Source organism: Enhydra lutris, unplaced genomic scaffold (assembly GCF_002288905.1).
Source record: "Enhydra lutris kenyoni isolate GAN:26980312 unplaced genomic scaffold, ASM228890v2 scaffoldscaffold10, whole genome shotgun sequence".
Taxonomy (NCBI): Eukaryota; Metazoa; Chordata; class Mammalia; order Carnivora; family Mustelidae; genus Enhydra; species Enhydra lutris.
Genome location: NW_019154094.1, coordinates 2,751,789 through 2,766,410, shown reverse-complemented (window position 1 = coordinate 2,766,410; position 14,622 = coordinate 2,751,789). Strand labels below are relative to the sequence as shown.

Sequence of the window (14,622 nt, the reverse complement as noted above, 5' to 3'; positions counted from 1 at the left end):
GCTCGGCTCTCTGCCTCCTTCTTCCCCCGCCGGGGCCTGATGGGCTGGGCAGGGCCTGGCTCACACGCTCCCCTCCCCCCTCCCTTGCCTCCTTGCCCCTCCTCCCTCTGCCTGTGCTGGGAGGAGGAGAGCCGGAGTACGGGAGGGGCCCCGAACATCTGGCGCTCAACGAGCGCCATCTAGGCGCTCCCGGGCTTGGGGCCCACCGATGTCCAGGTTAGGTGAGGGATACTAGGATCTCCAACCTGCGTTTGGAACTAGCGAGCCCACGGGTGTTCCCCTTTAGGACAGATAGACTACAAGATGGAAAGAGCACAGCCCAGCCCCAGACGGGTAGGAAAAGGCAGAAACTTGAACCTCTGGTCATCACTTACCCTGTCTCAAATGGGCAGAACAGTTGTAAGCTTGCCCCGAAAAGTTGGAGGATTAACAGTTTGTTCCAGAGCCGCGCTTGGCCTACAGTTGGTGCTCAGTGTAAGCTTCTATTATTGTCTGGCGGATGGGGGCTGCGGAGTCTCAGGACCAGAGGAACGGGGCCCAGGTGGGGTCCGACTGGAGCAGTCTTCCTCCAGTAGGGGTGGTGTAGCTACCGTGGGACCTTCCCTGGGCATTCACTCAGAATCAGGATTTCCCAAGTACTCCCTGAAGACCTCTCCCTTCCCAACATCCTAGTCTCCCATTTTGAGGAAACTCCTGTTCAGAGAGGTTGAGTGAGCCTGAAATTTTTAGGAGTTTGCAGGAATATTTGGACCTTAGGCTGTTCACCTCCAGAGCCTTGACCTCTGGGCTGCCTTCATCCCCTGCCTAACCTGACCCTTGCAGTTTTGTGGGCAAAAGACCCCAGGCCTTGGGTCTCTGTCTTACTTGGTGCCAGGAGGGACCTAAGCATCGGTGGTCAAGGACACAGGGCAAGTCGAGCTGGTGCGCATGTGTTGAGCACCAGCTGTATACCCAGCCCTGTTAAGGAAGGCAGGTGAATTGTGCCTGTTTTACAGATGGGGGAACAGAGGTGCAAAGAAGGAACAGCACATGCCCACCGTCCCTCTTGCCATTGAAAGGGTGGGGCCTCACCACCTACCTGTTTCCTCTTCCTCCTGATCACCCTGGCTGCCTACTTTCCAAGGCTTCGAGAGCTGCTTTGGGGTTTGGTTTTTGACAGCATGACCTCACCTTGCACCGCCTTCACACTGACGTTTTGGGAGGTTCCCAGCAGTGCCAGGCCGAAGCCGAGTTGAGGGTGTCTTGACACAGGAGACCATGAACCAGGCTTTGGGACCACAGCTTCACTCTTCAGAAGTCTGAGTCTCAGCTTGGGTGCCAAATTGCCACCGTGTAACCTCAACCCAGCTCTCTCCCCTCTCCCCCTTCTACCTCCTATGCTATGAAATGGGTAGGTTCATGTCCAGGTAACAACATCTCCCACATCAGTTTGGTGAATGAGTAATAATGATACTGAAGGGCTCTCCGTGCACTCCCAATCCGTGCACTTCCGGCCCAGGAGGTCGGAAGATCTGCATCAGCCCCCCCAAACCGTTTTATTCATAATCCTGATGCCAACTGTGTTGTGGGGGGGACGATTTCCCCACACTCACCGGTTCTGAATTCTAGACATCACCCAGGTGTCCTATAATTCAGTTCTGACACTACCTGGAGTTAGCACAGACCCTACAGGCGGGGGGTTCTTAGTCCCACAACACCACCCCCACTTCAATGCCATTTGGAAGTCTCCGGTTGCCACCTGGGTTTTGGGACAGTAAGCCCTAAACCAAGGATTTCCTCAACCCCCATGCCAGTCTTGATAATTTAGAACCGCTCACAGAAACTAGGAAAGTGTTTTATTTACTATTATTGGTTTATTTATTTACTTTGAAGATTTAATTAATTATTTGAGACAGGGAAAGAGAGCGTGAGTGGTGGGAAGGGGCAGAGAGAGAGGGAGAAGCAGTCTGCCCGCTGAGCAGAGAGCCTGATGAGGATCTGAGCTGAAGGCAGATGCTTGACCAACTGAGCCACCCAGGCGCCCGTATTACTGGCTTATAAAGGCTACAACTCAGGTACAGTTTAGGTAGAGGAGACACAGAGGGAGGGCAAGGTAAGTGGAAGGGGCATTGGACTTCCATGCCCTGTCTGGGTGGGCCACGCTCCCAGTCTGTCCTTGTTTTCATCAACTGAGAAGCTCTCCGACCCTAGCTGGTTTCATTCCATAGGTGTGATTGGTTAACTCACTGGCCTTTGGTGATTGGTTCAATCTCCAGTCCCTCTTCTCACTCAGGAGGTCTGGGAGGTGTGGCTGAAACCTTTAACCCTCTAATCCCTCTGTCTTTCTGGGGACCAGTCCCTATCCTGAAGCTATCTGCTGGTCCCCAGCCACCACTCATAAGTATAGAAAAGATATTTACCAGGGCGCCTGGGTGGCTCAGTTGGTTAGGCAGCCAGCTGGGTTTCGGCTCAGGTCATGATCTCAGGGCTGGGAGATGGAACCCCACCCTGGGCTCTGTACTCAGAGTTTGCTTGGGAGTCTCTCTCCCTCTCCCCCTGTCCCTCCCACTTGTGCTAACTCTCACATGTGCTTCCTCTCAAATAAATCAATCTTCAGGAAAAAAAAAAAAAAAGACCAGGAGACTTGGGTCTAAGTGGAGGCCCTATGTTTTCACTAGCATGTGACATGGGGCTTTTTGGAAACCACAGATCTGACTCCCTACTTGAAACCTTTATGGAAAAAAGTCCTTGGGTGCATCTGGCCCTGGAAAGATCATTGTCGCTCCAGGCACCTCCCTACTCGAACTCTACTTCCTTCCCCTTTGGCCTCAGGGCCTTTGCATGGCTACAACCCTGATAACACCACTTCTCTCAACTACCCAGCTGATCTTCCCTCAAACTCAGGTGCTTTTGCCCTCCTGGTCCCCAGTAACCCCTGGGCTGGGTCTTACTGCATACCCAGAATACCCTGTGGTTCCATCATTATTGCCCTGACCCACTCTGGATTTGTGTTTAGCTCAAGGGCATGAATGGAAGCTGTCCTGGTCGTTGCTGAAACCAAGGACATAAGTCCTGTCCAACTGTCATGTCTCTGATTTTGCCCAGAGCTACAGCCACAGCGTGGAGAAGATGAGGGGATCTCTGCCCAGTGAGGCTGGGTGTCTCTGCTTGCTGGCCTCTTGCTCTGGTGCCTCCCAGTGGCTCCCCAGGGAAGCGAGGCTGAGGCTTTGGGCCAGGTGGTATGGCTTTGGCAGGACCCTGCTGAACTGAGGCCAAGAAGTGTGTCAGCTCCATCCTGGTCAGCAGTGATTCACATCAGGCATCAGCCCAGCCCCAGGAGGTGGATGGGAATGGTGGCCTCACTTTCCCCTTAAGGACTGTGGCTCAGAGTTGATACCTACTATTGCCAGGCCCATATGGGGATCCCAAGGGACTTTGGGCCCAGTCCCACTCTAAGGAGCCCCCATCCTCAGGGCCAGACACAGATACCTGCCTGGACTTTTAGGACGCGAATCAGAGTACAAACTATGTGTCTTTTGCTCTGGATCCTGTTGTGGCTCCCCCGGTGCCTTCTTGATAAAACCCACACTTTTTTTTTTTTTTTAGATTTTTATTTAGAAAACACAGCAGGGGGAGTGGCAGGCAGAGGGAGAGGGAGAAGCAGGCTCACCGTGCAGGGGGCCCGATGCTGGGCTCGATCCCAGGACCCTGGCTGGGATCATGACCTGAGCCCAAGGCAGGCGCTTAATGACAGAGCCACCCAGGAGCCACAAAACCCAAGCTCTTGGGACCTCTCTGAGGTCCCACCTATTCAGTACTCTGCCTCCTGGCCTTCTTGTCCCTTGCCTCCAACCACACCAGCCTCCACATTCCCTGATCGTGCCCAACTTCCTCTCACCTTGGGCCCTTTGCCGGTGCTGTGTCCTCCACCCAGGATGTCCCTCCCCCAGCTCTCCTATGACTCTCCTTCTCCTCCTATGGAACTCAGCCCGTCTACCCCTTCTTTGATTCCTGCCTAGCCATTTCACACCCCCAAATTATTTGAGTTGTGTGTGTCCCCAGGCCCAGATCAGGTCCCATTACCAAGTTAGGTGTTCAGAGGCACCCGGCAGGTTTGGTCAGCAGAGCACATGACTCTGCATCGTGCAGCTGTAAGTTCAAGCCCCACGTTGAGCGTAGAGATTACTTAAAAGAAAAATCTTTAAAAAAAGACAAAAACAAAAATTGAGATGTTCAACAAATACCTTGAGACACATGTAGGGGAAGAATTTGGGGCCCCCTCTCTGCTCAGAGCCCTAATTTTCCGTTCAGGACAGGCAGGTAGTAGGAAGCAACCGCCATGACGGTCAGCGCTGATCTAGGTCCTGCCCCCCACGTTGGGTCAGCCTTCTAGAACCCCCTTCCCCCAGGAGCTGATAGGGATTGGCTGGAACTTGGCTGTGAGTCACAAAGCCATTGTGGCACCAGGGCCCCAAGGCTGACCATTCGGGCTGGTGGGTTCAGCTTCAGGGGCAGGTGAGTGGGGCTGGTGGAGGGTTTGGTGGGGGGTACACGGAGACTGGGTTGTTCTTCTCTGGCCCCCAGCATCCTCAGAGCCCCCTTGGGCCCTCCAGGACACTTCAAGGAGTGGGTCAGCTTCTCAACCCCTCAGAGCAGGGGCATTTGGGGCTCCCCAAAACCTGATGGTGTGTTTGTCCATCTGGGATCCCAGCCTGGGGAGCCTAGGATGTTTCCTTGGGAGGCTGGGAAAGTGGTCTTAGCTTTTGTGACAAGGAAATGAGACTCAGAGGGCTTTACTCAAAATTGCCAAGCCAGCCACTTGGCTTACATGTCTGGGGGCCCCTATTCCTTTTTCCTGTCCCCTGTAATCACATTCCTCTCACTCTGCTGTCTGTTCGCTCATTCTGGTTGAGTTCGTTGAAAGGGCTGAATCATGTGGTTGGTGAAACCGCAGAGTCTGGGATAGGCCACTTCAGATCCTGAAGCTGTTCTCTCTAAGATCTGAAGCTTGGATGGTACTCATCCAACCATCCATCCATCCATCTGTCCACTCATCCACCTATCCATCCATCCATCCATCTGTCCACTCATCCATTTATTGCACCTACCAATAAACATCTATTGAACGTCTATTGTGTGTACTGTTCTAGGCACTGGAGATTCAACAGCAAACAAAAGACACGGACATCCCTACCCATGTCCTACCGTAGTTCAATGGGGGAGACAAATCAGAAATAACTTAAAGAAATAGGGGCATCTGGGTGGCTCAGTGGGTTAAAGCCTCTGCCTTCAGGGTCATGATCCCAGGCTCCTGGGATCAAGTCCTGCATTAGCCTCTCTGCTCAGTGAGGAGCCTACTTTTCCCCTCTCTCTCTGCCTTCTGCTCTGCCTACTTGTGACCTCTGTCAAATAAATAAATAAAATCTTAAAAAAGGGGGCTCCTGAGTGGCTCAGTGGGTTAAAGCCTCTGCCTTCAGCTCAGGTCATGATCTCAGGGTCCTGGGATCGAGCCCCACATCGGGATCTCTGCTCAGTAGGGAGCCTGCTTCCTCCTCTCTCTCTGTGCCTGCCTCTCTGCTTGCTTGTGATTTCTCTCTGTCAAATAAATAAATAAAATCTTTAAAAAAAATCTTTAAAAAAAGTAAGAAATATGATATGTGGCTTCTCTGGGCCTCAGGTTCTTCCTCTGTGAAATGGGGACAATGATTGCCTACCTCCAGGAGAACCAGCCTCTGGCCCATTTGTTGTTATGATTCAGTTCACACTGATTCTTGTTCTGAATGAGCCAAGCCCATTTGGGGTTTGGAGTGAAGACGAGGCAGGGCAGGACATTCAGGCCATCACGTAGGTGAAGCTAGAACACTTATCGTGAAAGGAGGCAGCACATGGGTCTTTGAAAACAAATCTATTTTGATCATCTTTGTCTTGAAGTGTTTAGTCTATTAGCACGTCAGTCACTGATGTGGTTGAATTTAGATCTTCCGTCAGTGGGCATTTGGATGGTTTCTGGTTTGGGGTGAGTACCAACACTTGTACCTCTTGAATGTAAATATCAGGGTGGAATAAACAAGTTGCCGCTAAGATAGTGACAATTTCCCCAGGTGACCATGATGTGTCCACTTTTCAATTTTAACCATTTTTGTGGATCTGGACACCATTTCTAATGGCTGGATAGCACACCACTGTATGAATGTTCTGTTTAATTTAAGCCACTGTGCATTTTAGTTGTTTTCAGTTTTTACTCTTCATAAACAGTACAGTGATGAACATCTTTGAACATCCTCCTTTAAGCACTTATAACTGGTCCCCTAGCAATCACCTTTTCGGTAATTTCTAGTTGTTTTGCTTTTACGTACAAAAGAACACAAGTGTAAACTTCTTTGTACATTCACCTTTGTGGACTTAAAAGTTTTTAGTTTTTGTTTTGAGATGTTAGGGGTTTTTTGTCCTTGTTTTTGTTTCTCTCTTAACATCTCTTCTCCCATTGGTCTTGAGGACAGAGCCAGCCAAGGGCAGTTTTGCTGCATGTTGCATGGGATGAAGAGCTGAATGAAGGCTGCTTCCTCTTGCAAGCTGGCCTCTGAGATTGTACCTTCTCCTCCTGCTCCTCCTCCAACTCTATGGCCCTCTAAGGTATGAAGATGTCTGGGAAAGGAATCGGCTGTTTCAGCCAGAAAGAGGGTGGGGGTGGGGGTGGGTCTTCTGCCCAACAAGCATGTTATGCTCCAGGTGACATATCAGGGCTGTTTGGCAGTATCCCAGTTCCCTCTGTACCAAGGTGCTTCTAGAAACCAGAGTCACTCCCTCATTCATCTACCCATCCATCTGCCAGTGATGTACCTGTTGTCTGTCAGTCCTCCACCATCCATGCATGGATCATCCAGCATACGTCAATCATTCATTGATCTCTACACCAATTCCTTCAGCTCTCTCCATTCACACACTCCTTTATCGACTCAGGTCTCGTCCGTCCTCTACTCACTTGTCCATCCATCCATTCCTCCCTCCATCCCCCTCCCTCCCCTTCATCCATCCACTCATTCATTCATTGATCCATCCATCCATCCATCTGTCTGTGTGTCCATTTCCTTATTCAATGATCTGCTCATCAATTCATTCATCAACCCCATCTCCCTACTTAGTCTTCCACACAGTCCTTGACCCATCTTTCCAACCCATCTAGCATTCCTTTATCCAGATTTATTCATTCACTATCCAGTCATTCATCCATCTATCCACCCAGCTCGGCCACACATTTATGAAGTTAGCTGCCCACCCAGCACGCACCTGTTCCCAGCCCGGAACCAGGCCCTATGACTGAGATGGGGACAAGGAAATGACTCAGACCTGGTTCCTGCCCTCTAGGAGATCACAGTAAATGGGGAGAGGCACACATGCACACGCGCGCGCGCACACACACACACACAAATAGGAAATTTCCCAAATAGTGCGATCAGTGCTATATTCATGGTACACTCCAGATACAAAGGAAATTCAAAAAGAAGGTGGTTGGCCATTCAGCTGAGAAGGCGCACTGTTGCCAGCGTCGAAGTGGCCACAGGATCATGAGGGAGACATAGGTGCCGAAGGCCACCTGGACAAGTGGCTGGGAGAGGGCGGGTCCTGTAAAGGTGAGGAGGAAGATTTCGAGGCATCAGGAACGAGGAGCTGTAGGTCCCCAGAGCACTTGCTCCAGCCAGGAGCCCTCTCATTTGTACGGTCCCCCTTTTTGTCCCCCTCTATGCTACCCCTGCAGACAGAGCTGACTCGCCCAGGAACCAAGACAATGCAGGAAGCAGCACAGCTACCGTCGTCACCCGATGGGCAGAGCCTCTACCAGCCCCAGTCCATCTCCAGTCTCCAAGACAAAGCAGGGACACTGAGTCCGCAGCCTCAGCATGAGCCAGTTGCGTCCAGGGAGACCCTTCTGCAACAGCATGACAAGGATGTGACGGTACCTCGTCACATCCCACGTCTGCGGGCTGTGGTTGAGAGCCAGGCCTTTAAGAATGTGCTGGTGGACGAGATGGACATGATGCTGTCCCGGGCGGCCACCCTCATCCAAGCCAACTGGAGGGGCTACCAGCTCCGGCAGAAGCTGATCTCCCAGATGAAGGCAGCAAAGGCCATCCAGGAGGCCTGGCGACGCTTCAACACCAGGCGGCTCCTCCGTTCTGGCAAGCCCGTGGAAAAGAAAGTGAGTGTGGATGAGGGTGACATCCCTTACCACGTCCCCCAGCAGGTGCGGTTCCAGCCTCCAGGAGAGGTCAAGCCTCCTGTGGCCCAGCCCATCATGGTGAGCAAGGAGACCCAGTTCCCTTCCTCCGACAGCCTGGACACCTGCACCCACCAGCTGGCCCTGCTCCAGGCCCAGGGTGGTCCCCAGCCTGGCAAGCAGGCGCCTGACTCCACTGGGGGACCCAGCGTCACCTTCCTGCCCCACCAGACCATTGCCATCAGACTGCCATGTCCGGTGAATCTAGACGCAAAGTGCCACCCGTGCCTGATGACGAGAACCATCAGAAATGCTTGCTTTGTCCATGTAGAAGGGGACATGGTGAAGACCAAGCAAGTAACCACCAGAGCCAACAAGGCAGGAGCCCCGGGGCCGCCCCCATGTGGGAGGTATGCCCAGGCAGTTCACGGGTCCCTCAAGACCCAGACCCAGGGCCATGTGGAGACAGAGGTCCTCAAAGCCCCACCCCAGACAGGCCCAGCCCTTGTGATAAACAAGACCTCGCCCCAGATGTATCCGGCGACCACGATGACCAAGACCCCACCCCAGCCATGCGTGGCGCCCATGGTGACAATAGCCAAGACCCCACCCCAGGTATACCCAGCAGCCCGGATGGCCAAGACCCCAACCCAGATGAACCCCGTGGCTGCTATGACCAAGACCCCACCCCAGCCGTATCCTGCTGTTGCGATGCCCAAAAGCCCACTCCAGTCGTGCCTGGCGGCCATGATGAGCAAGACCCTGCCGCCGCCGTGCTCTGCGCCCACAGTAACGATAACCAAGACCCCACCCCAGACTTACCCGGTGGCCCCAATGGCCAAGAGCCCACCCCAGACATGCCCAGTGGCTGCGATTGTCAAGGCTTCACCCCAGACATCCCAGCCAGCCACCATGACCAAGACCCCACTTCAGTCTGGCCTGGGGGGCATGGCGAACAAGACCCCAACCCAGCCATGCCCAGTAGCCCCGATGTCCAAGACCCCCACCCAGATGCGACCCACAGCCTCAATGACCAACGTTTCACCCCAGACACGACCAGCAGCCATGATGGCCAAGATCTCACCACAGATATGCTTTTTGGCCTCTATGATCAAGCCCCCAACCCAGACACGGCCCGTGGCCACCATGGGCAAGGCTCCACCCCAGACGTGCCCAGTGCCCACCATGGCCAAGACTCCGGCCCAGATGCACCCGGCAGCTCCGATGACCAAGACCCCACTGCAGACATGTCCAGCCGCTGCCATGGCCAAGACTCCATCTCAGATGCTCCCAGGGACCTCCATGACCAAGACCCCTCCCCAGACGCGTCTAGCAGCCATGGTCACCAAAACCCCAGCCCAATTTCGCTCCATGGCCGCCATCCTCAAGACCCTGTGCCTGCCACCTTCAGCAGCTGGAAATCTGAAGTCTTCACCTCCGGCAACTATGGCAGCTGGGATTCCCAACGCCTCATCCCGCACGTGTCTGAGCGGACCGAAGGCCAAGGCTATGGTGAACGCCAAGCAGACCGCCGGGATGGTCCGGGTCTCTCCTCACTCCTACCTGGCTGAGGGAAAGGTCAAATACTTTAATGCACCACATCTGGGGGCTGGGGCCCCCAAGGCTCTAGCCAGGCCTCCTTTGGAAGCTGAAAGAATGAAGGCCTTTTCCCAGAAGCAGGTGAAAATAGAAACAGTGTCCAGTTCCAGTGTGGCCATCGAAATGTCCCGGGCATCCCCCTGGGTGAAAATGACCGAGGATAGGAACAAGTCCTCGTTACAGACATGCCCGAGGACAGACGTTGTGAAGGTTCAGTCCCAGGTGTACGTGCCCATGGAAATGGCCGTGGTCCTGCCCCGGGCACAGCTGGCCCCGTGTCCAACCAAGGTCCCACCCCAGACACATCTGGAGACCTGTCTGGCCAAAGGGCTGCCCCAGGAGCAGCTGGCCACCTGTGCGACCACAGCCTCGTCCCAGGGGCAGCTGCTGGCCGAACTGACAGCAGCTCTGCCCCAGGTGCACCCGGGCACGTGTCTGTCCAAGACCCTGTCCCAGGCCCATCCGCCCACCAAGCTGACTCCAACTCAGGCTCAGGCGCACCCGGGCACGTGTCTGTCAAAGACCCTGTCCCAGGCCCATCCACCCGCCAAGCTAACCAAGACCTCATCCTTTGCACATCTGGGCACGTGTCTGACCAAGGCGCAGTCCCGGGCGCATCTGGCCAGCAGAGTGATAAAGGTCCAGTCCAAAGCACATCTGCCCACCAAGCTGACCAAGGCGCAGTCCCAGGCCCAGCTGGTCACAGAAACAGCCAAGTGCCTCTATGCAGCCCAGCACTCGGCCGAGCTCAGCGGCAAGACCCAATCGCAGCCACTCCTGGCCGGGTTCAAGGTCTCCACTCAGCCATGCAAGCATACTGGTGCCCTTGGCAATCTGCCCCAAGCCAAGCCAGAGGACAGACTGACCCAGATCCAGCCCCACAGCTTTGTGCAGGGCAAAGGCACCCAGGGCCCAAGCCAGGGGCCCTGCGAGACCCAGAGCACGCTGGTGCCTCTGGTGGCCTCTGCTGGACACCCCCCCTGTAACATTGAATCCTGGGGTGACAGTGGAGCCACCCGGGCCCAGTCACCGATGCCCGGCCCAGCCACACCCTGTCCAGAAGAGCTGGCTGCCTCCCAGCTCGCCTCCCTGTGCGCCGAGCTGGCCGCTGAGCTGGGATCCCAGGAGGACCTCCGTGCCCTATTGACCAAAGCCCTCTCCCAGGGGCAAGTGAGGGCAGCCCTGAACCAGGCCCTGTCCAAGAAAGCCCTGGGCTCCACGATGGCCAAGGCCCTGCCCCAGGGCAAGCTGGGAACGGCGCTAATGAAAGTGCTCTCCTGGGGCGAGCTGGGCCTTGCGTTGTCCCGCACCCTTTCCCCTGGTGAGCTGCGGGCAGAACTCACCAAGGCCAAGCAGGGTAAGCTGGCGGATGTGCTCAGCAAGGCCCTGACGGAGGAGGAATGGGCCGCTCTGAGCCAGGCCCTCTGTCAGGGGGAGCTGGGTGCTGTCCTCAGCCAGTCTTTGTCTCAGGCAGCCCTGAGGACTGGCGTCGTCCTCCCCAAGGCTGCCTCGAAAACAGCAGGAAGCAGGATGTCTGTGATTCCGGCCCCCGTGGAGGTGGACTGCAGGGGGATCCCAGCGGCCGCATGGGGGTCCGCCGTAGGCCCCGTGAGACCACAGCCCAGCAAGGTCAGGGTTCCCCAGGATGGGGTCTGGGAGGGCTTCTTCACAGGCTGGCCTGCCGGCTTCTTGGAAGAGATGGGGGATGGGGCCATGCTCGGGGGGTCACCCTGCTCACCGGTGGTCTCTGTGGGTGCCTCCTTGGCCAGTAGAGTGATCTCTGCCATTCATCAGCATCCCCTGATCGCTGCCCTGGACCCCGGCAGGGGCGGCGGCTCAGACCTACACCTGAACCCTGCGGTCAGTGAGGAAAACGTGCGCCTGCCCCCAGGGGCCAGTGAATTAGCATCAGATCTCAACCCTGTGGAGAGTGACACGGGCCCCAGCTTACCCAAGCCACCCCACCTGCAGCCGCCCCCCAGTTTGTGGCAGCCACTTATTGCCAATGGTGTGGGCCCAAGTACCAGCCAGCAGTCGGTGGTGGCTGGTGGCACAGCCCCGAGCTCCCATAGTCCACATGCGGTCAGCAGGGTGGCCCCACGTCCGTGGGCGTCGTCAGGGGAGGGCCGGGCGGCCTCGGGTGCGCGTGTTGGGGCGGCGGGTAGGGGGAGCGCCACACACTCCCATCAGTGCGCCGCTGCCTATGGGGGCTCTGTTTGTTGGTGTCAGTACCCCGGGGTCAACAAGGTGCCCTCCAGCATGTACCGAGCTTCTACCAAAGCTCGACGACAGTCATCCATGCTCCAAGAGGAGACCATGCAGAAAACTCAGTCCCCAAATCATAAACGGGCCTCCGTAGACACTAGGGAGAGGATCAACAAGGCCACCCCGGGTGCACTGAGGGGTGCCAGTGGGAGCAAAGTATTCCTAGGCCAACCCCAGACCCCCAAGACCGGTGACACAACCCTGGGTCTCTTGCCTAACTCCATGGCTCCTGGTCATCGCTGGGCACTCAAGACTCAGGTGGAGGCCGGCATGTTCCCAGCCTCCCCAGGGAGCAGGTCGGCACGAACCCTTTCCCGCACAGGCATCCCCAGGCAGGAGAGGACTCGAACCCTGGGTGCCAGTGCCAGGGTGCGCTGCGCTCCGGAGCAAGGGACTGGCCACATACTCAATGAAGCGGCCAGTTTGGCCCAGAGCCCAGACAATGACATCGCTGGAAGCCTCTCCCAGGGCTCCACAGACTATGGCCCAACTGTGAGTAATTCCCAGAGCTCGTTGCCTAGCGGCAGCTCACCCAGCCCCTCCACTATGTCTGCGGCCAGTCTGACGGCCGTGGACCTGGTGGAGGAGGAGTCCTGGGAGGCCAGCTTCGACACCCTCCTCTCTGGCGAGGCTGTGGGGAGTCCCCAGGGGCCTAGAGACAGGGAAAAAACCAAGAGGGGAGGCCGGGGACATACGTCTCCAAACCTCTACCCCCAGCCCTCTGCAGGCTCAGAGCTGATACCCATTCTGCACCATAGTTCAGTGTCTGGCCGCATGACCTTGAGTGTCCACTGGGGCTCAGATGATCAGGAGGAGAGGGATGCGTCCTCAGGCCAAAGCTCCATGGGTCTGACGGAAACATTGCCCCAGAAATCCTACAGGACGGGACTGACCAGAAGTTTGTCCTTGGATAATGTGGTCCCCACCATGTATCAGCAGCCATCTGCGGCCTCCAGGCTGACCTCAAGCCTATCCCAGCCATTGGTAGTCAGTAAGGTGGCCCCAAACCCAGGCCAGCCATCTGTGGTCAGTAAGGTCACCACCAGCCCATCTGAATTATCGATGGCTAGTAAGGTCATCCCTAGCCTAACTGAGCCATCTGTGTGTAGTATGGTGAATCTTGGCCTGGACAGGAAATCTTGGACTAGTCAGATGAACCCCAGCCTCGCCCAGCCATATATAACCGGTGGGGTAGCCACAAACCTAGTCCAGCCATCTGTGACCGGTGAGGTAGCTCCCAGCCTAGCCCAACCATCAGGGACCCATGGGTTAGCCCCCAACCTAGCCCAGACATCTATGACCGGTGCGTTAGCCCCCAGCCTAACCCAGCCACCTGTGACTGGTAGGGTAGCTCCCAGTCTAGCCCAGGCATCTGTGACCAGTGGGGTGGCTCCCAGCCTAGCATGGGGATCTATGACTGGTGGGGTGGCCCCCAGCCTAGACAAGTCATCTATGACTGGTGGGGTGGCCCTTAGCCTAGCCCGGCCATCTGTGATCAGTGGGGTGGCCTCCAGCCTAGCCCAGGCATCTCTGACTGGTGTGGCCCCCAGCCTAGCACGAGCATCGGTGACCAGTGGGGTGGCCCCCAGCCTAACACGGACATCTGTGACCGGTGCAGTTGTCTCCAGCCTATCCCGACCATCTGTGACAGGTGGGGTGGCCCCCAGCCTGGCCCAGGCATCAATGACCAGTGGGGTGGCCCCCAGCCTAGCCCGGCCATCTGTGACAGATGGGGTGGCTCCCAGCCGAAGCCGGCTCTCTATGACCAGTGGGGTGGTCCCTAGCCTAGCCCGGCCATCAGGGACCAGTGGGGTGGCCCCCAGCCTACCCCAGGCATCTATGACTGGTGCGGTGGCCCCTAGCCTAGCCCGGCTATCTGTGACCAGTGGGGTGGCCTCCAACCTGGCCCAGGCATCTGTGACCGGTGGGGTGGCCCCTAGCCTAGCCCGGCTATCTGTGACCAGTGGGGTGGCCCCCAGCCTAGCCCAGGCATCCATGACCAGTGGGGTGGCCCCTAGCCTAGCCCAGCCATCTCTGACTGCTGGGGTAGCCCCCAGCCTAGCCCAGGCATCTATTACCAGTGGGGTGGCCCCTAGCCCAGCCCAGCCAACTGTGACCAGTGTGGTGGCCCCCAGCCTAGCTCAGGCATCTATGACCAGTGGGGTGGTCCCCAGCCTAGCACGGTTATCTGTGCCCAGTGGGGTGGCATCCAGCCTAGCCCAAGCATCTATGACCGGTGGGGTGGCCCCCAGCTTAGCCCGGCCATCTGTGACCAGTGGAGTAGCCCCTAGCCTAGCCTGGCCATCTGTGACAGGTGGGGTGGTCCCCAGCCTAGCCCAGGCATCTATGACCGGTGGGGTGTCCCCCAGCTTAGCCCAGGCATCTATGACCGGTGGGGTGTCCTCCAGCCTAGCCCAGGCATCTATGACTGGTGGGGTGGCCCCTAACTTAGCCCGGGGATCTGTGACCAGTGCGGTGGCCCCCAGCCAAGCCCAGATATCTATGACCGGTGGGGTGGTTCCCAGCCTAGCCCAGGCATCTGTGACTGGTGGAGTGTCCCTCAG

General features: G+C 56.5%; 1 protein-coding gene across 1 annotated transcript in view; it reads left to right on the top strand.

Annotated features, from left to right (window-relative positions):
- The first annotated feature begins 4,318 nt into the window (after positions 1-4,318).
- The window catches only part of LOC111143937 (KIAA1683 ortholog), a 20,013-nt gene continuing 9,709 nt past the window's right edge, over positions 4,319-14,622 (top strand). Inside the window, 3 exon segments of the mRNA XM_022497966.1 lie at positions 4,319-4,340; positions 7,736-7,830; positions 7,832-11,422. Of these exon segments, the coding sequence (XP_022353674.1) occupies positions 4,319-4,340; positions 7,736-7,830; positions 7,832-11,422 (3,708 nt within the window).